The 25,482-nt window shown below is 38.0% G+C and overlaps 1 protein-coding gene across 3 annotated transcripts in view; it reads right to left on the minus strand.

Moving 5' to 3' along the window:
• LOC137399436 (caskin-2-like) overlaps positions 1-25,482 on the minus strand; it is a 47,706-nt gene that overhangs the window by 5,136 nt on the left and 17,088 nt on the right. For 2 of the 3 annotated variants that reach the window (XM_068085545.1, XM_068085564.1), the window contains exons 8-16: positions 24,307-24,415; positions 22,052-22,160; positions 11,121-11,215; positions 9,438-9,555; positions 7,315-7,464; positions 2,125-2,258; positions 1,261-1,479; positions 668-778; positions 24-125 (exon numbers count right to left, since the gene is read on the minus strand). In XM_068085545.1, the coding sequence (XP_067941646.1) occupies positions 24-125; positions 668-778; positions 1,261-1,479; positions 2,125-2,258; positions 7,315-7,464; positions 9,438-9,555; positions 11,121-11,215; positions 22,052-22,160; positions 24,307-24,415 (1,147 nt within the window). The remainder of the gene's footprint in view (positions 1-23; positions 126-667; positions 779-1,260; positions 1,480-2,124; positions 2,259-7,314; positions 7,465-9,437; positions 9,556-11,120; positions 11,216-22,051; positions 22,161-24,306; positions 24,416-25,482) is intronic. The other variant, XM_068085554.1, reaches the window with a different exon arrangement.

The raw sequence follows: 25,482 nt of genomic DNA on the forward strand, positions 1-25,482 counted from the left end.
ACACTGAGATCTCAAAAACTTACAGGCATAAAATCTGGGATCCCATCATGAATGTTGAGCTTTGAGATCTCTCGCTTAAGTTTTTTCCTGTGCACCGGTTTAGTGATGCCAATAGCTGTCAAGTCCTATAACAGCAGATGTTCTAATGAAGAAGATGAATATTAAAACTGCAGTTTCATACAGGTACACATTTGAAAAACATACGCTCTCTGAAAGTGCAGTGTAATGCTGACCCCCAAATGCAGAGCTTTTACATATTAGTAATTAGTGACTATAAACAAACATAAGTCAGGGATTAATTTGCTTGCTGAGAATATAGTTAATGCATTGCAAGACCAGGGTCTTTCGATCCAGGGGTTTAGTTTATTTTCTTAACCATGTTCTAATAAAAGGACTCCGGGAGCAGGATCAATATATCCCACCTTGATTACCAGTGCCCTATTATTGCTCTGCCGCTGTTATTTTCATGCTCAACAATCCATTATATTGCCTTGTTGACTTTATAATTGTTAAAGAAAGCATACTCACCAAGCAAAAACACTGACCGTTTCTAAATAAATCACATTGTTTGTGGCATCTCAAACAAAATTATTCAAATTATAAAGCTATTTCTGCTTGTAGGTGATTAAAATGATTATAATTTGTTCAAAGCTTTTCATGTACAGACCTCTGGTGTCATCCTTGATATGGTTTGTATGTCGTAACCAGCTTGACGAAAGTTCTCAAAGTAGAATTCAAATCTTAAATCACTCAGCCATGTATAGATGATATCATCGTCCTAAATAAAAGAATATAAAGCGTGATGATGTAAAGTTAGCGGCGAGTGTCAGATGCACACATAAGGCTCCAAGGTGCCCTGATCGTTTCTCCTAGACTGTAAAGACAGAGATGCCCAAGGGCAAAACATGACATGCATAATGATATTTTAGTAATGCTCTTTCAGTGCTGATCTAAAAGGCTTTATTTAGTTTCATTATGCATGCAATACACATCAATGTTGCCAAAAGCCTAGTTTGAGGGATTATAGACTGCTTTTTGTGTGACCTTAAGAATAGAGAAGTGATGTAAGCAATCACAGTGTCAAAATCTCATTGAATTGGATTTGAATTAGACAAAGGGGTAAATTGCTACCCTGGTCAGTGTCACATAGAAACTTCAAATGCTCATAGTAATTGCCTGCATCTGTTAGAATAGGTTGGACTGGGTGCAATTATCTTGCAAATGCTAGCAAGGTAGGGAAGGAATATACTGTCATCTTACAGGCATGCCCCTCTGGTAAAGTTCTGCCACATTTACATTGCTACAGAATCCTCCTTCATCTAGGATATCCAGACTGCCAGTGCTTGAATTGCTATGGTAGCTTTGACGGGAATCAAAGCTGTGACGACTTGGATCTGTGATGCTGTTGCCTGGAAGTCTTTGTGGATAGTTGCTTATGTTGGCGTTAATAGGCATTGGCTGTGATTGTGGCATGGTCTGCTGAAAGGAAAAACTGAGTGCTACTCTTAACGTAATCTTTCGATACAAAATGTCAAGCAAGCAGAAGCAAACGCTTGGGTAGAGCAGTACAACTAGAAAGGCGCAAGCTTGGGGAAGACCTTTATTCTGCCTATCGTGCAAAAACTTTGTCTCGCGCCCAAAATGAGGAGACAAGTTTCGTGTTTCCCACTCTATGATAATCTTTTTACATTTGGGCAAATAATCTAATCAGACTTCAAAATGCAATGAGAATAGACATAGAGAATAGAGATATAAAATGAACAGTTTTCTTTGATACAATCGTATTGGCAGCGGAGAAGAATTAATAAGTTCGCTATGGCAAGAGGAGAGGCTGGCACTGGATAAGTCTTATCAACAATACTGGAAATTGGAGTTATCAGAGGCATTTAGCACTTCATCCTAGCGAAACTCATTAGGTAGTGTCTTTTGAATCAGTGGATCGTCTGCCGCAATTAATCTCTCCTTTGTTCAACAAAAAGATAAAAGCTGCCATTTCATTAATGCGCCAGGCATATACTGGAGCCCGCTGTTTATCAATTCTCAATACTCTTCCCAACTACCCTATTTGAAGGCTTCATCCATCTGCCACAGGCTGTCATGGAAAATGACAGATGCCATACCTACCCGACTGTCTGTGCTGGTGGAGCTACCCCTGCTACACACCGATATTCTGTTCTCTGGAATAACAGTCATTTCATTGGCTCGGTATGATGGACTTGGTGGAGGGAACTGGTAGGCTCCATTGCTATTACAGGAGTCTGTAAAAAATGACCGGTTAGAAGTAGTACCACGCACTTGGGAGGTTTAAACCTATCACTTCAGCTTCAGGGATTATGATGTTGGTTTGGCAGCGACTTGGAGGCCTTTCACTTTAGCACTAAAGGCTACATATTCAAACAATGTAAATAAATCAAAACAACTGATTATTTTTAGCATCCCAAAATTTTGCTCTGGCCTGCATGTCCAAGCAAGGCTAATTTAAGTATTAGCGTTTTGGATGAGCTTTTTAATCATTTTCTTTTAAAATAACACAACTAAGATTTGTGCAATCGATCTATTCTGTTGTATGCCTACTGCTGACTAGTTGGGATGGTAACAGACAAGCTTTCATTGAAGAGTTACACTGCAATTCAGATTTGAAGCTTGTAGGATGCCATAGAGCAGCTGCATGTACACCTTAGTTGAATTAAATCAACCATGACATGCCTATGAATGTCACAGATGCCTATACATTTTTCTAAGTTTTGCAAGCTCCAACTAGCTATGGGCAACCACAAACTATTTTATCTAAAGTGACCAACCTAAATTTCTTAAGTTTGCATACTTTGTCTCATTGATAATACCGAGAATAACTAAATGCAAAGTTTGCACTACCTTCTTATAAACCATTTAAAAATAGAAACTGGTTGCTCTCTGTGAAGGAAAACACCAAGGTGACCACACATTGCGGGAGCATCAGAGCATGAAAACAATCAGAGGTTGGTGTGTCCTAGGGCGCTTGCGTAGATGAGCGAGAGAGATGTGTTGAAAACCGGACAGATGACTGGCATGTAATGAAACATGCGTGTCAGAAAATAAAAGATAACAGAACTGACAGAAGGCATCATATTGAAATTCCATTCTTGCTCACTATCTTCTTACAATCTTACTATAGATTCGTTTGGCACTCGATGTAGGTCAAACTTAACCGCGTGCGCGCACAGTCTGTCAATAATCTCACAAGCTTTTAGCGTTTCAAAGCAAACACAGATCGCACACTCATTGAACCAATCCTCTACTAGGCAATGCAATCGAGTTTATAATTGTACGTGTGTACGCACTGAATGGCTCGAGGACGAGAATAACATGACCATTCGTGCTTATCCGTGTCGGTTTCTACACCTGCACAGATTTTAGATTTGTGTGAACTGTCAGTCATGGTTTGTTTGTCACCTGTTAACAATGCCAAAAGCTATAATGTATACACACAACATCTGCGTAGCTTCAAATCATAACAGTTTACCGCGCTTCTCAAATGTAAATAATGGATAATATCTTAACTAAAGATAAGAGGAAGGGGTCTACATTCACCCATGGCGTCCATAAATTGTTTTGAAAGTTCATGTTTTGTAATATCCTGAGCTGACATTGTGTCTCGACTGCCTGTTATAAAATAAACAATACGCTGGCAGATAAATGGAAAGAAGAGCCAATTTTGGTTTTGATTCATCATCATAAACAAGCTAAAACAGGACAAAGTTGCTCACCAGCTTCGCAATGTGATTGAAAGGCTTCCAATTTCACAAGAATAATTAGATCCATGTTATTTTTCCCAATGGCCTAGCAATCAGTGGCATGACTTCAAACGTTAACAAACAAGCGATTCATGTGATTGATGATAGAGACCCCAATGATTGTTTTTGTTGGATGATATGGCGCAAAAACTGGCATATTATTTTACCGAGAACAGAGGACAAAGCTGCAAGACAATCAGTAAATTGAGGATAAAAAGGGCAGGTACTCTCACCTATAGCAGTGACACAGCTAGATTTTGCTGTGACACCCAGTGCTGCATAAGCCAACAATACTCATCGCTAGCTATCTATGACAGTTATACATAATGCCAGGGCCAGTCATGAAAAGCAGTTGAGCAACAACCAGCAGTAAAAAAAAATTGCCTGAATTGGCAATGACACCGACTATTAACCTACAGTTATTGTCACACTTGACAAGACAGTGACACTTATTGCCACAAATGTCATGACAGTGACACCTACCGCCATGCAAGGCCATGCATGACAAGGAGGTGACACCTACTGCCACAAATGCAAAGACTGACACCTATTGTCACACATGAAAAGACTGACACTTACTGTCACACATGGCAAGACAGTTACACTTACTACTACCCAGCATGGCATGACAGTGACACTTTTGCCACAAATGTCATGACACCTACTGCCACACATGACAAGATGGTGGCATATACTGCCGCAAACATTGCAGTAATCGTATTGCCAATGCAAAGTCTACTGCCATACATGACATTGACATATATTGCCACAGCGATACCTGATGAAACATGGTATGGTATGGCATTTGCTGCTACACATAGAGCAAAGTTCTGTATATGAATCCAAAATGAAACGGAGAAACAAAAGACTTACTTAAAATAAACAGTGAGCTTTTTTCTGCAGAAGTAACTTCGACTGCTGTAAGAGCAAACTTCATATTGATGGGAATAGGTACGCAAAAGAATTAGTAAATCATAAGAAATTCTAAATATCTCCCTGAATGCGGAACGGTTAAAAGAAGTACCCTGTCGCAGCTGGTGTCACGTAGCGAATGCCAAATACAATTCACAGCGAAAACATTAATTGCCGCCCATTGCCAAAAGAGGCGGAGTTTCTATTACATTAGGAGTACTGTATGTCAGATCATCACGACTAGCAAGGCTATAGAAGTTGGTATACCTTGTACACTGAGCGTTCATATAGCCCCTGCCCATGATAACAATTTGATAGATATTCTAAATAGATTGATCATCTTAAAATGTAAAGTTGTGATATTTGTCATTTGGTCCAAGAAACTTCACAAGATCCATTGACATAATTCTGCGTATTGATCAATGTCGAAGTGATAGCTGTTGTGGCTACGCAGTGTGTCAGGGTCAACGACAAATAACTCAGCCCAATATATCTCAGTATTGTCCGCCATATTTATCGCTTTGAACATTAAGCCTAGTTATTTTTTGAGGCAATGTATGTCTATGACTATATTTTTCTCAACCCTTGAACGTTATCTTCTTGTTTTGTTGATTATGCGTCATGAACAGCAGCACAATGACTACAAATGTGTAATAGATGCTTATACTTATATACAACAATTATAAAAATATCGATCATGTGCCAGTTGTCATCTATTGCTGATCAAATGATAGGTTACTAGACATACTACCTAGACACTATTGTAAGGCTGTCCACATTGCTGTTTATAGCAGAGCATTATTTTAAAGATTTTCTTAGCTAGAATTTTCAATAGAGACAAGCTTTACTGAGATTTCACTTTTGCAAAATATGGCCTACTAGATCGTCAAGAGTCCATATTTTCTAAGCGGTATCTGATGAAAGACAACGACTAACAGCAAATCCAAAAATGAATGTCGACAAACATTTGAAACAGTACCTCAAGTAGTATTCTTGCATAATAATAATACCAGATTAGAATGATCCATGAAAATAATACCCTCGGTTTAAGGGTTTATAAGCCAACTAACACAAAAACAATAGATGATTCAAGGAAAAGCCTTGTTTACACTCAACAGAGCAGTTTATCAGCAGCAGATGTCATCTGCCAGCATATTACAAAATATTAAATCAGAAATCGGAAAAAAAAAAAAGCTGAGATGCATGGAAAATGAGAATCGCAGTCCTGAAGTCCACAGTTATACAGCCTACCTTCCCATATGGCACTAGCAGACTGCCTACTATCTAAGTAGCAGTACTTGGCTAAATGTTTGAAAGTGGCTCAATCATCTTTCTATTCAGTATGACATCTAGACCACACTCAAGACTGATTATATCAGACATGGAACACAGAGGAACAGGCAAAAAGGCGTCGTAATTAGTGAGAACATTAAATTGGAAGAAGCCGACCTGGATAAACTAAGATATGGAGAGCTTTTGCCAGTGTAGCCAAGGAAACAAACGGCGTAAAGATTATGAAGCCAGGTGGAACCTTGACATCAATCAAGCAACAGGCGCACTTTAAAGCCTAAAGGAAAAGACAGAGAGGAAGAAAGCTGTGGTTAGCATATTCATCAACTGTGTGACAGCACGAAAACAAACTGACATCGCAAAATCAAGCAAAATCAAACGAAAGACGCCAACTGTTTTCAACAAGATCACCATGACAACTTTTTCTATGGCAAATGAAATGGCCAAACCTAGAAACCGCAGAGCTTACAGCTGCACAGCACTCTGTATCCATGGTGTCTTCCTTTGCTGAACAGCTATCGTAAAAGTTAGTCTTCCGGCTAGGAGACAAATACAGAACCCTAAAGCTACTCCTACACGGCCCAAGTATACGACTAACCAGAAGCGTTTCGAAAGAGTTACGCACAGCTGGTGTTACTGACATCTGATTACTCTGGGTACAGTAGGCTAAATATCTGAGATTAGTTTCAGATTCGACACGTGTCACAATGCATTACAGCCTATATTTCTCAAATTAGCCAGAGTGGGGAGCCGGGCAGTAAAGTAGCCTCAGAGTGCATGGGAAGAGAAGGCCTCGGAGACAGAAGTTGTGTCTAGGGTGTCTAGTAATTGGCAAGTCAATTCAATAACAATGAGGTGACAGAAGCCAACAAACACAACATATATTTGACACTGACATACACACAATGATACATGTTCATAAAACTAGAAATCAAAAGTCCTGTAGGCCAGCCTCGAGGGCTAATCCTCCTGAGGCGCATCAGCCAGCCCAGAGAAAGTCGCTAGGCAGTTCACAATACCCTGAAGCATCTTGGTGGATGGTATCATGCCACCACCATTTATCATAATACGTCTCGCGTCGCTACATTTAGCTCGTTGCAACATAACAATATGTAACAAACAGAACGCAATTTACTCTGAAAAATATCTTTTAAGATGCTTACGTCACCAAAAGCGATCGCATGCCAGTACAGCTATCAAATTGAACATGGCTAGTGAATATGATCTCTAACCTAGACATATGATGAATATGTTTGTTCAATTTCAATGACTGAAATATCTGGGTTGGAAGAATAACAAGTACACTCAGGTTAGTTGAACAGCATAGCTTACAACTCACCAGCACTCTGAGGATGTGACAGAGTCGGAGAAGACAGGTCAAAGCTGCCAGTGCTGTTACTACTGTACCATGCACGATTAGGGGTAGATAGCTCATAGGGTGCACCCATTATGCCCATAGCGCCACTCTCCACTCGATCAGACGCAAGAGCTAATAAAATGATGCTCTGCTATTAACAAACTGATTGAGTATACACTCAAACTTCTACATACACATTAATTTGTTCCTATACAAGCTCTGTATGTTAAAACCAGGGTATGTTAGATCAATTACATACAGAAAATGTACAGCCAGTCATGTACAGGGGGTCATAAACTTACATTAATTCTTTCTTAACTCTTTCGCTACCGTAAGTCGATGTATCGGCTATTGCGGTAATAGAAGTGCAGACCGTAAGCCTATGTATCGGCTTATCAATAGAGTTTCACTTTTCTTTTCATCACGAAGCCTACACATTAGCTAGACTAATCAAATTTTGTCTCCAACGAAACAACCCCATTGCCAATCACGTGCAACCAATCGAAAACCTTTTTGCTAAGCAGTTCCATTTTTAATCATTTTTTAAAACGGAAAAACCAGATCGCTATCGTCATGGCAATAAGAAATTCACCGCATTCGTTCAATGCAAAGAAAGTGTCAAAAATTTTGAGTGAATGGGATTCACTAAACAATTTTATACTTTTCTTGTACAGAATTTTGCTCTGAATAAGAAGCACTTTACAGTTAAAAAATATCATCTGCATTGATTCTCGAAATATTGCATAAATACTAGTGGTCTATTGAATTTTTGAATATCCGTTTGAATTAATTTGGGCACAAAAGCAATTTTAGCGCAGCAACGAAGAAGTTAAGAAATCGTGTAACCTGAATTTTAATATAAGTCGGAATATCATAAATGAATTACTATCCGTGTACTGTATAATAAATGTAACAAATAATACAAAAAATACTTCATTAGTAAAAAAACAAGTCCTTACCGCATGAATTATAGCAAATTTTAATAAGATGGAAGAGAAGCTGGAGTAGTATAGCAACAAAAAAGGTCAAAAAGTAAAACAACGATCAACTATGAGTGAGAAAGAACTAGTGCGCACAACCCAAATGGTGTCTTACTGAAACTGAGTTGCGTGACCGAAACTTGGTGATAGAATCACAATAAGTATGTTTATCCGCTGAGGGAGAAGCTAGTTCGCAATTGTTGAAATCGCTTACGACACAAATAGTGCTAGATATCATTCATAACCTCGAAACAGCATAAATCGGGACCGTCGTAACTGAAGGACTCCCTATAATCAACTCTACATCCTGAAATCTACACTATATAATAGTCGCTACAAGTAATTAAGCATAGAGTTGAAATGAATGTATTATATAAACTTAGAGAAAAATTTGAATGTAAAAACTGAATTATATGTTAAGTTGAAGTAATAAAGTACAAATTAATGAAAAGTGATCCTTGGTAAGACCTGCAGGCTCGGCAGTGCATGGTCGGCAGTGCATGGTCGGTAGGCAGAGGTGATGGTAGAGATAGGCGATGTAATTTAGTCTAATTCGGACATGGTAAAGTTTAAAACAATTTACCTTATAGATTCTTATTGTTTACACAAAATTATACATTTTATTTTTCAATTTTATATGGCATTTTTTCTTTCACTAACAAGACTGCAGTGTTATTAAAATCTTCAAAATCTGTATGCTGAAAATTACTTCAAGTAGAGTCAAAAATTTGCTCCAATTTTATACCAAATATAAAAAAATTGATAAACTGACATGATAGTAAATCAAGGTTTGACTGTACTTGAGAAAGTTTCTAACCCGATAGATGGTATAGAGAAGTGGAAACAAAGGAACCTACGCCATCATATAATTGATTGGACGAAAAGTTTGTAGCTGGGCTCTTAAGACAATGGAAAAAGGTCTAATGATTGCTATGGTAACTCTGGAGAGATGAATAGGCTTAGGGCTCCGACAATATAAAAATAAGAGGAGATAATTAGCAGTTGATCTGCTAATTAGTCAGAGTTAATCCTAAACCCCTGATTGGCTCAGAGAAATTGCCCAATAGACGAGAGCCAACCAGATGCAATCGGTCTGATGAAAATGGCGATGCAAACGGAGCTTACATTTATTAGGGCGATCCAGCACCGCTACACAATTGGATGGGAAATAACCGTCTGCCGATTTTCTACCATCTCTAGTCACGAATCCTCTCCACATCCCATTTGGTTTCTGATCGATGACCTGTAGAATGCATGAATTGTATTAGAGCTTCATACAGTCATGCTACATTACCATCTGGCCTACGACCGGCTCCATCTAAATTGGTACTTAATAACTGGCTAGCAGATGACTAGAGATAACACGCTGGTCAGTCTTGTGCCCGCTGGTCAGTCTTGTGCCCGCTGGTCAGTCTTGTGCCCGAGCACGTCAGAAAAGAGCATGTACATGTACAAGGTTACAATCGATTGGTACTGGGAAAGCAAAGTGCGAAAAAACGCATCAGCAGTTGTTGACAGAGCTTCATTGTTTGGGCTTATTTAAAATACAAAGGTTTGCTGATCAACTAGTCATACGAAAACAATCCTATAGGGTCTCACCCAGAGTCAGTAGTAGTGAGTCATTAGCACTGAGTCATTGCTAGCGCAAGACAAGGCAGAGTGCATATAATTCATAACATCTGTGGCACCTTTGAATCAGACCCCCACAAAGGAAGGAGTAGACCGGCCAAGTAAGATTCATCTCTAAACATTTCGTAACTTCACCCACCAGCTCTGAATCCTTTGAAACGAGTCAGTCGGTGTATAATTATGTACGACCTTACAACCGCACAACTAACATCAAACCAGCAAAGCTCGAGTTACGTTCTTCATCTGCCAGTTGATTAAAGGTAGAAGGTAGAACTAGTGACGATTTATCAGCAGGAATCGAATGACAAGTGCTCACAAGCGCTCACAAGTGCTCAGCTGCACGGTAGCCTTAGAAACAAGGCACCTCGATATTCAGATAGAACCGGCTTATCAGCAACTGAGATAAGATTGAGTATTGCCATCTTGGCATCCAGGGGTGAATTTATGACAGCCCAACACCTATGTTTCCTGTCATTTCAAGCCATTTATAACGCTTCAAATTACATGCTCACTGAATAACCAGCCTTATCATCATAAAAACGCTTCCCAGCTCCACAAAAACAACCTTAATATTATCAAGCCTGGCGGAGGGCTGAGTTTCTTGCAGAACCTTCAGACCTGAAACGCGACTGCCACTGGAACACTCGATAGCCCAGTCGCAATTTTACTGCAATATAACATATCATCTACTAGGCCTACTACTCACTCAAATTTGTACAAACTTAAACGATGTCAGTAAGAAACAACAAATGTAAATTATCAAACACTGTATCCATCTTTTTTTACGTCATCAAGCCGTTTGCACATGCGCTCGTTCACGAAAAAGCAGCCATATTTGTAGAAAACGATCGTTTTCCTTTTATTTAATAGTACTTTTTGGTGTTGTTTTGATACTATAATAAAAAACTGCAAACAAAAGCATCGTTTTCAAAAATTCATTGCAAAAGCTTCGTAATTTTAACGATAAAATTGTCTATAAAGATGGCCGACAACGATAAAATGACGTCACGAAAAAATGAAGGATTATTAGGGAGGCCATCGTGAAGAGAAGACATACGCTGCCATCTCATTGACACGGTTGAGATAAAAACTAACAAGGACAAAGAACTCTGATAGTGTAGATGAGGATTGTCGCTAGGCAAAGGGATAACCTACAGTTATATTACACGCTAGACGTACCGTAACTTGTTCCCCGGCAGAAAAGGACAAGCTCTGGGGATCATTTGAGTTGCTATAGCTCTTGACAGCCCTTACACATACAGCTCTGCTCGCCTCTGTAACACAAACACAGCCAAATCAAACACTGTCAAACACAACACCTGTAATTACTCTGTCAATTAGACTGAGAATATAGATGAATTCTTAGGATTGGGTATGGCTAGCAACCTAAGATGGCCTCTAAAATTAATCACAAACACTAGCAACAGCTCTCCAGGTGTACTGAGTGTAGCAAATGCCCTCCTCTATCCTAAAAGAACCAGATCAGACTTGATTCAATAATGCCATTGGTCGGACAAGTGATGTTCCTATTGCCCATAGGCTTGATGTGTTCATTTTTTGACAAACTATACATGTACACCTCCAAACAAAATGTAGACACGAAGCTACAGCCACGAAAATGCAAAACCAGGACTGGTGGCTGATGTGCACTGGAGAAAGATTGCATACCAGAGGCAAATTATCCATGCTAATCATTTAGCATGTCTTCTATACCAATACATTTCTGTATCATTGTTTTTGATAAAATATAAATTTTTTTTAATTGTTTTTGTTAAAAAGTCAAAACAGTTCTATATTGAAATTATATGATTCGATTACAAAAGATTTAGGCAATAATATAAAACCAAATATCCTACAACTATTTAGGGAATCATGCTGAACTATGGGAGCGAATGCTGATGGCATTGTCTGTCGACAGCGGAGTCAAAACAACATAAATTTGTGGAATTACTCCTTTACCTCATCCCTTAAATGTTTGACTTGTTTGTCAGTACCCTATCAGAGCCAAATCTGACTCCTGTCTCTACCAGCTGACACTACCCGAGACACACAGCAAATTACTGGTACTCAAAGTGTTATCTGAAACTTTTGTGAGCTCCCAAAATTAGCAAAATACCTGATTTTCGCTGAGCATTACAAGAATGTCTAGACAGCCAGTTTACCAGTTGTATTACTGATGTCTTGCTTGCACGCTTCGAGTTTTCTAGAATGAATCATTTCCTACATCACTTAACGTAAAAGGTAATTTGAGGGTAATTACTTGTGAAATGTTACAGACATCACAAAGATCTGGAAAGCATTTAGTTTACAGTAAAATTTCTTCTTAAATGACGTGTAAAATCAGCATTTTTTATAAACAAGAATCCTCTGAAAAGCCCAACAAAACGGATTCACCCTGGCTGATTTCAGAACCCACAAGAAATAGATTAAAAGGATTTCGAATTCATCCCATCCTCATTTTTTTAAAACAAATTTTGTTTATGTGTCTGGCTGCTAGTTAATTACATACAACTAAGCCGAGAGCATGATCCCATATCTGTTAATTGCTATAAGACCCTAGAGAGGCAAGCACGAAGCCATGCACGAAGCCATGCATTGTACCAATAACACCATCCTGCACCCATTTATTGTCTTGCAAAATTTCTACAAGTTTAATTTTGCAATCGCACTGACTATATGAACAGGATGCACAGTAAGGCAACCTGATAAGATATGATATTGTTACAGGAGACAAACCCTTTGAGAGCAATAGGTGATGGTCTATATTTAGTCACAAAGTTCTCATCTAAAAGCATAATTTAGTTTATATGACTTGAACCTTTGCTGGTGTAAGTGCAGTAGACAAGCGTATGTAACATTCCAGAGTTGGCTTTTTGACCAACATTTGATTGCCAGCTCTACCATTTACATATTTAACACATGCGCATACCGCATACCGTAGAATAGCTAGCTGTGTATAACAATGCTTTGCAGGAACAACTATATAGCCAACACATGCTAATCCTGCTACTAGAGTTACTTATAACCGTGACAAGTGAATAGAGCTAATAACAACTGTAGCTAGTTTTGCAACTAGTAAAACTGTAACATATAGCTAAACGGAATGTTTAGAATCATATATGAGAGAAGTATGGATGTTGAATATAATGGGGCACTTTAGACAAGTTGCATGTAAAAATGACAAACTTGGACAGCTGACAAGCATCAGCTAACAGTTGAATTTCTCAATTAAGTCCATTCTCCAATAAAGGTTGACTCGCAACAAAATTCGCATTACAGTCATTTGGTATCAAAAGATTCACCATGTCTTACCCTGCTGTGTTGTAGGTGCAAAATGTGTGGAAATGTGATTGCAACCTCTTAAAAGCTCAAAAACGAACAGTTAATCGCTGCCATCACAAAACTTTCATAGATTAGAATCTCTTTGTAAAACGGCTCAAATGAGACGTAGTTGAACGAGATGGCTTCTGTTTACACTGTCATGCTACCTCATTCGTCGAAATATTTTCACAAATATACTTCACGCATTCAATAAAACCATGTCTATTGTCCTCACGCGTCTATTTCATCATCATTGTAATGCTGTCACTTTCAGCACTGATATCTTATAACTTACCATGAAAATTCGTTTAATTTTTTAACCTTAGCTCGAAGGAGTAGATATCATCCTCTGATAAACATGACAAGCCTGTTGGTCACACCTATAATAATCGAAAAATGCTGCAGAAATTATTCGCGCTGTTTGGCAGGAAGTATGGGTCACATGATCAGATTACGACTAGATGATCAGACCAAGCCGAAACAAAACTGTAAAGTAGTGATCATCTATATTTGATACGGGGTCTTCGGTAAAACCTGAAGTATTTGTCATAAACTCGTGCTACGAGAAGTTTTATATTGAGCTTTTTATTGGCCGTTCAACTCACGTGAGAACATCACGCGTCAAAACAATAACCAAATCGTTTGACTACACCAGAGAAATAAACTGATTCCAATCTACGGCGGTTTTGTGATGGCGGCGATTAACTGTTCGTTTTTGAGCTTTTAAGAGTTTGTAATCCCATTTCCACATATTTTGCACCTACAACACAACAGAGATGGTGAATCTTTTGATACCAAATAACTGTAATGTGAATTTTGTTGCAAGTCAACCTTAAAGTTTAGTTTCCATTTCGGCTAAATGAAGACCTCAAGTAGAACTTATTGCGGGGCGGGCGGGGTAAATCTGCTAAAACAAGGCCCCTACTACCTGTAAGACAAGTTACAGATAAAAATGACAAGCTTGGACAGTTGACAAGATTCAGTGAAAGTTTTTGCATCTAATTATAGATTTCAGGGCTCAATCAAGTGGAGAATAGCTCATCTTCAAACAATTGTATATATGCAAGCCAAATGTTATGACTGCCACTGTAGCCTACTGCACTGTATAGAGGGGGGTTACATCTGTATAGAGGGAGTACAAATGGACTCAATATGGCCCCTTATACTTCTTGTGGTACTAGGTATTAGTACTTCCTACTTGCTCTATACATTGCTCTGCAAGACGAAAAAAGAGTAACAACGAAAAAATACAAAATATCTACACCTTTATCAAACTATGAAGCAAGATATGTTTTTAAGAGAGTTCTTAAGCTCCCTGCAAACAGCTCTATCGTGAGTAGCAAATTCAATGGTGCGTTTCTTGCGTACACAATTTATGTCAGTGTACAGGGACAAAGATGGTAATATCGCCAGAAGCACAAGGGCGCATTATCGGGTCCATTCATGCTCCTTCATTTAGTAAATCTAACAATAATATTAACATCCTAAAAAGCTGTTTGTTAATGAAGCTATTACAAACTGCAAATTTATAGTTATCCTCTCTCTGCCACACAGAGCCAATGTAAACGTAAATGTAAACGTGATGAATGGCATGCGCCTACTTGAACTTAACGTCCCATCATCCCACCCTGGGGCTTATCACTAAACTTTGCTGTGACTTCTATAAACAACCCGGAACGAAGATGGACCAATAATGACCAATCAGTACAGATAACTATAGCAGTTGCTTCATACCAGCTATATGTTGGCATTTATATGAACTTGCAATCACGCAAGATGTAGTCCCTATTAGCGACAGCTGATAGACAGCTGGCTGTCAGGCAACAAATGAGGCAATTATGATGAAGTTTACACAGCACTTGTGTACTGCTAGAGCAATCAAGTACTATATCCCAAAGTTAGCAGCAAATTACTAATCATGAGCTGCCAGTGTAGTTAAGGCTGGCTCACACTATATCGCTGCATGTCAGCGTTTTCCTTTCGGCGTTCATCGTCGATTAAGTGAGCCGTAAACCGATAACATCGACGAAGCAACGCGGACACGTCGGGAAAGTTTGCAGCTGTCAAACTTTCACGATCTTTTGCCGAGCATCAAGGACCGCTTTTCAAATGTGAAAAGCTTTTCAATGTCGCCATTAGCATGATTTATTTATTTCTGTTTATGACCGTTGCAGCGTCCTAGTATTTGATTTCAGGCACGCGAAAACAAAGATGTTTTTTCTTGAAAATTTAAAAATGAGAACACTACATCACTGATACAAGCGCGGATGGGTTTGTAATAGTGTGAACATCGTGATGATTGACAATCACCGAGGTAATGTGGCATCAACGCCTAGATACGGCGATATAGTGTGACCCAGCTTTTACTGCAGACTAGCTGGTATATTTGTAGATGCCATATTCATAAATCTCACCAGGCTACCATACAGATAATCTGTACTCAAAAAACAGACGTAGAAGGTATCGTACAATCATTGTTTGTCTAGTCGAGAAGTTGAGCCTAACGAGAGGTGAACATAGTAGAGTAGATACATATTAGGCTTTATGTTAACATCATTCATCATTGATAACAATGTTAATATAAAAACAAGAAATAATATATTATTCCATTTCTTAAATGAGATTTTCAGATAAAGTTTCCACAGAGATAACATGACGTGATTTACAACAGTTTGTAGCAGCTATAAAAGGGAGACAACTGATTTGATGAAATCAAAAATATAGACCTGAGGCAATAAAAGCTTCATCTTGTAAATTGAATTTCAAAAACATAGATTTGTTTCTATGTAGAAAGTAGTATTGTTATTATAATAACTTGTTGACTTCATATTAGAGTTTTTGAGTTAGATAGAAAGTGATGACTACAAACAGACTGAAAGTGTGATGGCTATTCACCTAGTTTCTATGAGGCGATTAACCTGCAAGTTTGCATCATCCGCAAGATGGAAACAGCAAATACCCACAAATCAACCAAGTTTTGTTACTCACAATTTTTATCGAATACTGCATGCTTGCGAAAGATGAAAACGGACTTGCAAATGACGCGCAAGAAAATGCCACGATGGCTATTCAAATTTAAAAATTTTCTACACTGGCATCGTTCTTATTTCGAAAGACCGCCGTTTAGCGAAACAGGAGTGCGCCGTTTTATTTTTTTAATAAAATGCCCGTCTTGATCCGCAACACGCTGATGTCCATTGAAACACTCATCACACTATAACTCAACGTGTGCACAACTCCAAATCTGGATCATCCGCCCTATATAAAATCGCTGTTATAATGATTTTGCAGAGCAACATAGGTAAGAACATCTTCTGGACAATGGAAGCTCAAACAAGCAAGTTTATAAGGAAAACAAGTCAAAGATTGGCAAACACTGTGAAACATTCAATTTCCAAATACGACCATACACAAAGCAAACAAGATCGTCTCCACAATAATAATTCCATGCTAGCTATGGGAAGTCCAACAACCTCTATGACTATCAGATCAGATCCCATCTTTTAGGCACTCGGAGAGACTCATTTCAAGGATGACCAGTTTTCAAAAAGAACCACTGTCTACTCTTTGCATGCGCTTAAGATTTCCCAGGCAAACATCGAAAGCCAACAGGAAATGCTTTGAGATCATGCAAGCTGGATCAGACCTTATGACATCATGTAGACTTGTGTTCTAGATGAACTACCATAGGAAAGAACGCAGCTGTTCAACAGGATCTAAATATCCAAGTGATATGATGACTTTAATCGCCTTCTAAAGCTTTGAAAATCCATTGGGCTGAGAAAGATAATGCTCACCCTAAAGTCATTTAACAAATAACATGACTGACAGCTCAGATTTCTTCCCACAAAGGAATATTTTGGTGTGCAGAAGATATATACGATAAATAACCTCAGCGATAAATAACTTCAGCAACAAGCAGGTGTTTTAGAAACTCAAACCTATAATCATTCATCTGGATTTATTGCCGAGAAAGTAAGTTTGAAACTGCATTGTAAAATCTACAACTAAGCAGTCACGGATTCGCTAAGCATAATCCGCTGGTTTTTAGCCAAGCCTCCGGCTCAACTATGTAAACAAAACTAAATGACTGGCCAAGTGCAACTATCAAACTCAGATGAGAAAAGGAATATAAATCACGAGCGCTATGAGCTCATATCAAGCAGCTTATCCTTCAAATTTATGAGACCGAAGACAGCTAATTATAGCCTTTAATGTTTTCATCTCCATCCAGAGGCAGTTTTTATTGAGAACAATGGTAGGTGGTTTGACTGCAAGCGCGCCAAATACTGCAGCATACACCAGGCATCGGTGTAGTACTCAGCTTTCTGAGTACGCGATATTGTTCATGAACCAATATTGGCAAATTTCCACTGATCAATGACAACAGCCACTTGTGATCCCATATAATTCAGTACCTTGGCAAAGAGCCATACTAAACATTTAATCAAATTTCACTGCAGGCTGCCAAAGAGGTGTTTTTGCAAGTAAATAATGAATGGCATGACCTTGCGACTTCTGTAAAAACGACTTCTGCAGAAATGGTGGCCAGTTTTTATTGTCTTTGGATGTCTTCATGTCCTGTATTTATTGCTCAAAAGGTGATCTACGTGATGTTGCTAGTATAGTTACGAGTTGCTGAGCAGTAACTGTTATCATTACATAAGCAAAGGCTGTCTGCATAACATCTGTCACTGTCTTTTGTCAATTGAATACCAATTAAAGTTTCATTCAAGCTATCATTTTATTTGAAATACAACATAGTAAGCAAAAACTTGGGTCTAAAAACACTTTGAAACGACCTTAGGAGAGGAGTACCCAGTCAAACAGTAAACAACAAGCATCAACAAGCTGATCAGAATATCAAACGCTGATCAAAATATCAAACGCAAACAAGAGAAATGAAAAGCTGAGTGCAGTTTTGGAAAATGGGTAGAACCCGGAACCTGAGAGGTCACCAGGGTGTGTTGGGTTAATGCCAACGGAAAGCAAATACGGGAGTTGATATGATATTAGACACGAGGCGAGGCAGATAGAGGGTTGATAAGGCATGCTATACGACAGTAGGCAAGATTATCAGTCAATAGAAGATGGCAGCTGGCAATCATTGACCAAGGTCAGCGGTTGCACCTATTTCTATTTGAGAATGGGACAGTGAGTGATACAATCACAGGTTATGTATCTCCTTGCCTTGCCTATCTTCTAAACCTCTAGCGTGTTTTGCTATTTGCATCAACACTTCTTCCCTTGCCTGCCTTGCAGAAAAACTATATAGCCAACACATGCTAATCCTGCTACTAGAGTTACTTATAACCATGACAAGTGAATAGAGCTAATAACAACTATGGCTAGTTTTGCAATTAGTAAAACCATAATATTTTGAAAATGGAATGTTTTGAATCATCTAGGAGAGAAGTATGGATGTTGAATATTAGGAAGCACTTTAGACAAGTCGCATGTAGAAATGACGAGCTTGGACAACTGACAAGCATCAGCTAACAGTTGAATTTCTCCATCAAGTCCATTCTACATTAACTTTCCATTTTCCATTTCGGCTAAAAGAAGATCCCAAGTAGAGTTTATTACCGGGGGGGGGGGGGGGGGGGGGCAAGATAAATCTGGTACAAGTTCTGGTCAAATAACTCATCTTAATAAGTCAGCAAATTCTGTTGAAGTTTGTTCAATGACATGTGGGAATTAGAAAGCTAATATATCTATCCTCTCCAAGACACAATGGTGCCTCTGGGAGGAGATGAAACTTCTGGGTGGATTTACCTTTTATATTAAATAGCAGCTTGATATGCATGTTAATCTTTTTCTTGAACTCAGATCTAATTAAGTCTGGTAAGATAACTTTGAGTGTGGCCAGACTAAAACCACAGAACAACGTAAGAAGATGGGTGCTTGTGCTGGTATATGCCTGTGTACAAGTAACCCATACAGTGATGCCACGACATACGATCTTAATGCATTCTGTGACTGAGCCCTTAAGCCAATTTACTCGTATCTCAAGGTATTATTTAATGTATCAAATAACTTAATAGCAAATTAATCTGCGAACATGCTAAGAAAACATCACCTAAACAGAATATTACACAGAGTGTTTTTAATTGCTGTAATTCAGTACCTACAATACCTATTCAGTTGTTATAATTTGCAATAGAATGTAATATCACTATGTACATCACTTTATGGAGTTTTTACCTTCGAGACAGACGTTGTAGATAACGGTCGTCTGAGAGACTCGAGAGCCATGCGTACAGTATACTAAAGTTTTGTGACGCTACGTAATAGAAACTTTGAATTCAACTTCAGTAAATTTGCTCTACTAGACAGACTTGAACCGAAGTTTTAATCTTTACGAAACTTACTTTAATTTTATAATTATACTTTTTATTATCTTACTTATATATTATATTACTTTATATTATATTATTATATTATATTTTTTATTATCTGCTTCCGGTTAAGCGTTTTTGCCTCGCGTTCACTATAACTTTTAACCAACCTGTTAAAAACTTTTCTCAAACTGATTCGAGGAGAAAGACTGAGCGATGCTGTTCTCCAAAGCGGCTTCTCACATACTTGGCCGTATAGTGTAGTGGCCATCGAGAGTCGACTCGTATCTCAAGGAAGTAACTTGATAGAAAGTCAGCTCGTATCTTGAGTTTCTCACATGTTGGGCACTCATATGTAGAGGTCTGACTGTATAGTTAATCTGACTGTATAGTTAAACCTTTACATACGAGCCTAATGTGTTCCAGGAATGAACGTGTCTCAAGGCATTATTTCCTACATAAAATAACTAAATACAAATTAATCCATTACCATACTATGAGAAAAACCCCATAAAACAAGAAATTACTGTGGAAAAACGTGTTTTAACTGTCGTAACTCAGTAAGCAGTAAACAAGCAACAAATACCAAATTTAGTTGTTATGATGTGCAATAAAATGTAACATTTCTATGGTATGTACATTGACTTGACAGCAACGCGTTCGGTGTAGCCTACTAAATTTTTGTGATGCTTTATAATAAAAAATTTAGCTTTATCTTAAATAAATTTAGCATGGTACACACACTTTAAGCTAAGTTTTAACGCTTTACCCAATGTGCTTTCACTTTTACCTAACTATTATCAGCTATCAATTTGGCAGTTTTTACCTCGCGTTTACTATAACTTTTAGCCAACTATATAAAAAAAATTTTCATAATGATGATTCTAAAAAAATACCAAGCGATACTGCTCTCCAAAGCAGCCTCTCGCATAATTTTCATAATGATTCTAAAAAATTTGGTCATACAGAGGTCATCAAGAACCGGCTCGTATGCTCGTATCTCAAAGGTTACTCATAATTCAAGGAAGAAGCTTACTCGAAATTCTCCTTGTATCTCGATATTCTTGTATGCTGGGGCACTCGTGTGTCGAGGTATGACTGTACACACATATGGTACCATCATTACGCTTTTTAACTTTTGTAAAACAAGTTTAATTTCAACTTTGTAAAATGTAGTAGAGGACCGATGAGACAGAAGTCATGAAAGATTAAAAGCCATCACCAACATAGTATGAGATGTACTCTTGCTACTGCTGCTATAACTACTACTACAACGACTACTACTACTAATACTATTATTGCTAGTACTGCTACAGATGAAGCTAAAACAGAGATTATTCCTGATATATCCACCTCTAATACCCACGTTGCATCTAATATTCTACCTTAAAACAACTGAGTTCATTATCTTTTAATTCCTATAAAGACAGGCTACTGTAAGGAGTTTTCTAACAGAATCATATCCATTAGACATATAGTGACAAGGAAACAGCAAACTGAGGTTGGGTTTGACTCGGTTTCACACGTCGTTTATTTCAAACTGGTCTGCTTCACAAATGTCGAGATTTGTATGAAAGTATTTCTGTAGCTCATAACTTAACTGTAGCTAATAACTTGAAAGAAGCTTTAGCTGCATAGAAGTAAATACCGGCATGCATACAATTCACATTTGGCTAAGAGGAGAACTATAAAAAAACCATCATTAGTGGACCAAATTACTATAATGTACATCGAGTTTCAAAATGTATTAAACTATTTGAAACTGTTTAAAGTTTTCTGTTAAACAAAAATAATTTTAAACTTGCAAAAACAAAATGTAATGTAAAACCTCTAATTGAAAGCCAGCTTTAACAGAATGCCATTAAAAGAAAAGAGTTGCAGAATAGAGTGTCATGGTACTCAAATAGAGGTTTTACGGTATACTGAATAAACGTATTACAACAGTTTCTAAAGCAAGGAGATTAAAGCCAGAGATAAATTATTGATTTATTGACTATTTGATTTAATGAGCTTTATCTATAGTGCAATATATTGCCAACAACCCACATAATTATAGGTAGTAAGACTTCACTAAAACTATAGCAAACATCTTGCAAAAAGTTATCTACTCATGATTTAAATGATCATTAATACATGAGAAGACAACTTCACAAGATTAATGTATATGAACAAGATTTCGTTATAGATAATTAAATAGATGATGTCAGGTTTTGTTATGAATAAAGTGTTTTGAACATGACATTTTGCACATACCTGATAAAAAAAATTTGTCATAAATATTCTTTCATATAAGGGCTCAAGGCTATACGATGCGCAGGTAATGTATATATACCACTAGGGAAGATCACTTCGAACGTCAAAAAAGCACAAGCTATCTAGCACTCTATGACTGGAATACAAGATGGTTGCAGGAGCCAATACGAAGACAAGAAGTGCAACAAAGGGAGGTACCTTGTAGGAGAACTTTGAGCTCTTTAGCTCCAGCCTTCCTAGTGAACTTTTGTACAATATCTAAAGCCGTCTGCTCGTATGAGTTTGGCACATTCACATCTATTCCTGCCTGTGAGGTAGAGGGTGAAAGCGAGGAATTACAACAATATCGAACTATTACACTATATCGGTACAATACATAAGATAGACACACATGTCCTGTATAGCTATCGGTTGATTGAGCAGAACACAATTCAGCGGAATTTCAGCTAGAACGACTGAACTAAACACATACTCAAAAAAGTATGAAAAATGTTGTAGTAAAAATGCAACTAGCATTCTGCGCTCACCTCATATGAAGGTAAAAATTAAACCAAAATAAGTAGAAGTAATCCAAACACGGAATGATATATTGATAACGCGAATCGAAATTGAAATATCTCTCACATTGACAACTCTTCTGCTGATAGAATAACCAGTAAAATTTCGCAATGACGCAATTCGAACTTGTGGCACTACAGGCTGCATCATTTGACAAGCCCTCTAGGACCACCCACAGTTTATTTTTTTCATCAAGTAGTTAAATCCTTCCTACTCTAAAATCACTGCTACAACTAGAACAATAAAGATGATAAGTTTACGCATTCTTCAAGATCACTGATTCAGCGATACAGCGGATTCTGCGAGATATAGACAACAGCAAAACAATGGGAAAGAGAGCTGAAAACTTTGTACTGTTTGACCTGATAACAATATAGCAATGTTTGCACAAATGACATCACCTTATTCTGGAGGGTTCACTGGACCGACTGGTTTAGCAATGCAAATATATCTAAAGGGGATTGACCGTGGTAATACGCTTAATAATGGAGAATAATGTTTAAGCTATGAATGTGCATATGTTAGCTATTATCATCACATTATCTGACACACTACTTGCCTAGCTGAGCCAAGCGCAGCATCGGCTAACCACTTCTAGTAACAGGAGTTATCTCTCTCGTCATCTAATCAAATATGAGTCATTTTAATTTCTCGTGGAACCGAACTTGTTAGCTATTTAAATGACTGATAGAAAACTCAGCTCTCCAAACACATCCGACACTATCCAACAAGCGATGAAAGACATTTGTGGATGTGAGTGCAATATTAAGCACCTTCTAGTCATCCATTTTAATGAGCATTACTCTGACTCAGGTTTAAATGACTGCAGTGAAGACAGGCTTACCATTCTGATCACATACTATTTCACAACCTAGGTACAGCAAATCCAAATTAAAATGAGGCGCTGAAATCTGTGTTCCAGAATAATTGGTAACAGCATCCTTCCACTCGTTATTTGCTCTATAAACATTCCGAATATTACAAATAATGAGGTGATTCCTTTCAATGTCCCAGTGAAGATTACATCAGTACGTCACCCTGGCAAGTCGGTCAATGATGGATTTGATTTGATATCAACTCAGATCTACACATTGAACATTAGCAGTGTATTTGTCATTCCTCCAGCCTATCACCTAACCAGCATTCTGATACTCGCACATAACAGGGAAGAAACATGTTCGAGAACATATTTCAGACAGCAACCTAAATTAGTATGGGAGTTGCCCACCCAGTGTCATAGCGCTCCACAAGCCTGGCTGAGTGCCAACCATCTAATAAGTCGCTAGCCAACAGGCTAGCAAATAACAAATAAAGGTGTCCTCCAACGAAATGGAGATAAAGAATTGCAACAGGTGAATAGAGAAAAAAGTCTGTCACACAAATCCAGAGCTTGTGCATAAAGTTAATAACCTACCTACGGCGTAGACTCACAATACTAACTGCAAATAGACATAGCAGGAAGTACGTTACACACTCATATGGCGGTTATGACAACTAGGTCAAGTAATCACAGAGAAATAATAAATTGGAAGCAATAGCTAGCAAGAACTAGCAATAGATGAAATTCAAATGTGCATAGTGCGCTTAATACAGGTTTTTTAAAGCTTTTTCGCTAAAACTAAAGTAGCTGGCAAAGATGAAACTAAAAGGAGCATTGAATAAAGAAAACCATCCAAAGCTAAAGTTTATATACATAGTGTAATTACATTATGTATAATTTATTGTTAAACACGAATTTAAGCCCTTCCTTTGGCACTGTGTCACTATCTTGACTATAAAACGTAGTCAAAAGTTTATGATGCAAAATAAAAAGCGGGTCTCAATAGTTAGAAGGCATGGCATCAATACGCTCCTCAACTAATCGTAACTCTCTTACACACACGGTTTCGACTTACCTCTATTAGCATCTTGACGGCTCCAATCTTGCCATAAAGGGCTGCTTCATGCAAGGCTGTTCCCTGGTGAGTTTGGCAGTTCATGTCCACACTGGCGTCTAAGAGCAGTCTGCAATCAGTGGCCATCAGGTAATGTTACAGCTAGGTAATACTCCAATCACACAGCATAGAATAAAAACCTTTTCTACATCTGATTGGCTGAACCACATGTGAGAAAACCAATACCACGCCATCCTAACGACCACAGAATTATGTTGCTGTCTGTGGGAATGTTACACAATTGGGCAAATCATAGTCAACAAGATCAAAGCTTAGAGGAGTTTTTAATAAAAAGCTGTAGGTATTGTTAGGCAGAGCCAATTTTAGACGGGCTTCAACGCCAGTCTTCTGTCATATCACGGAAATAGTTAAAACTTCGTGTAAAGACGTAACATGAGTATGTAAAAAGATTTTTTTGTTTTTTTTTGTGCAGCACTAATTTTTTATTTAACTCTCTTCGTGCTTTTTCCATATAAGACGTTGGTTACCTTTGTTTACTACTGCCTACACATTCGGCCATATAGAAAAGAAGTAGGGCTGCTGGCCATTTTTAGAAACACCACTTTTATGCAGAATTAAAATATAGATGTTTGGCAGCAACAGTGTTAACTGTACGAGATAAGTGTGGTTAGTTGGAGGGTAGTAACAGTTGGTATGACCAGTAGCACAGGCACTAGCTTCAGCACATTGGTGTTTATTTTGAGTGTTTTTGCATCGCTTGCACCCCATTGGCTAATTCTGTTAGTGTCAGCACTTCTTTGCTTTTTGAAATACTACTAAAAACGATGGGATCGTAATCGCAATAATATTTTCATGGTTCATAAAAACAGTAAGCTTCCCTTGCAGAAGCTAGTTTTCCATGGCTAATATACTGGCAGCAGGTGCATTATTAAAAATATTGTGAGTCCATATGCATTCAAGTCTGTTTTCGAATACAAAACATGAAAATTCCCTACATACTGACTAAATTAAGCAAATATCGTGTAATATAAGACCTTCAGAGGTTCTGGAAGCGGACAGTTTCATAATTGAAAATGAAGATAAAAATTAAAAAGATAACGCAAAAACTTTAAAATATAATAATGATACCAGAAGATATATATAAGTTAATTTAAACACAAAGGCTATGTTAAAGTG

Source organism: Watersipora subatra, chromosome 1, assembly GCF_963576615.1.
Source record: "Watersipora subatra chromosome 1, tzWatSuba1.1, whole genome shotgun sequence".
Taxonomy (NCBI): Eukaryota; Metazoa; Bryozoa; class Gymnolaemata; order Cheilostomatida; family Watersiporidae; genus Watersipora; species Watersipora subatra.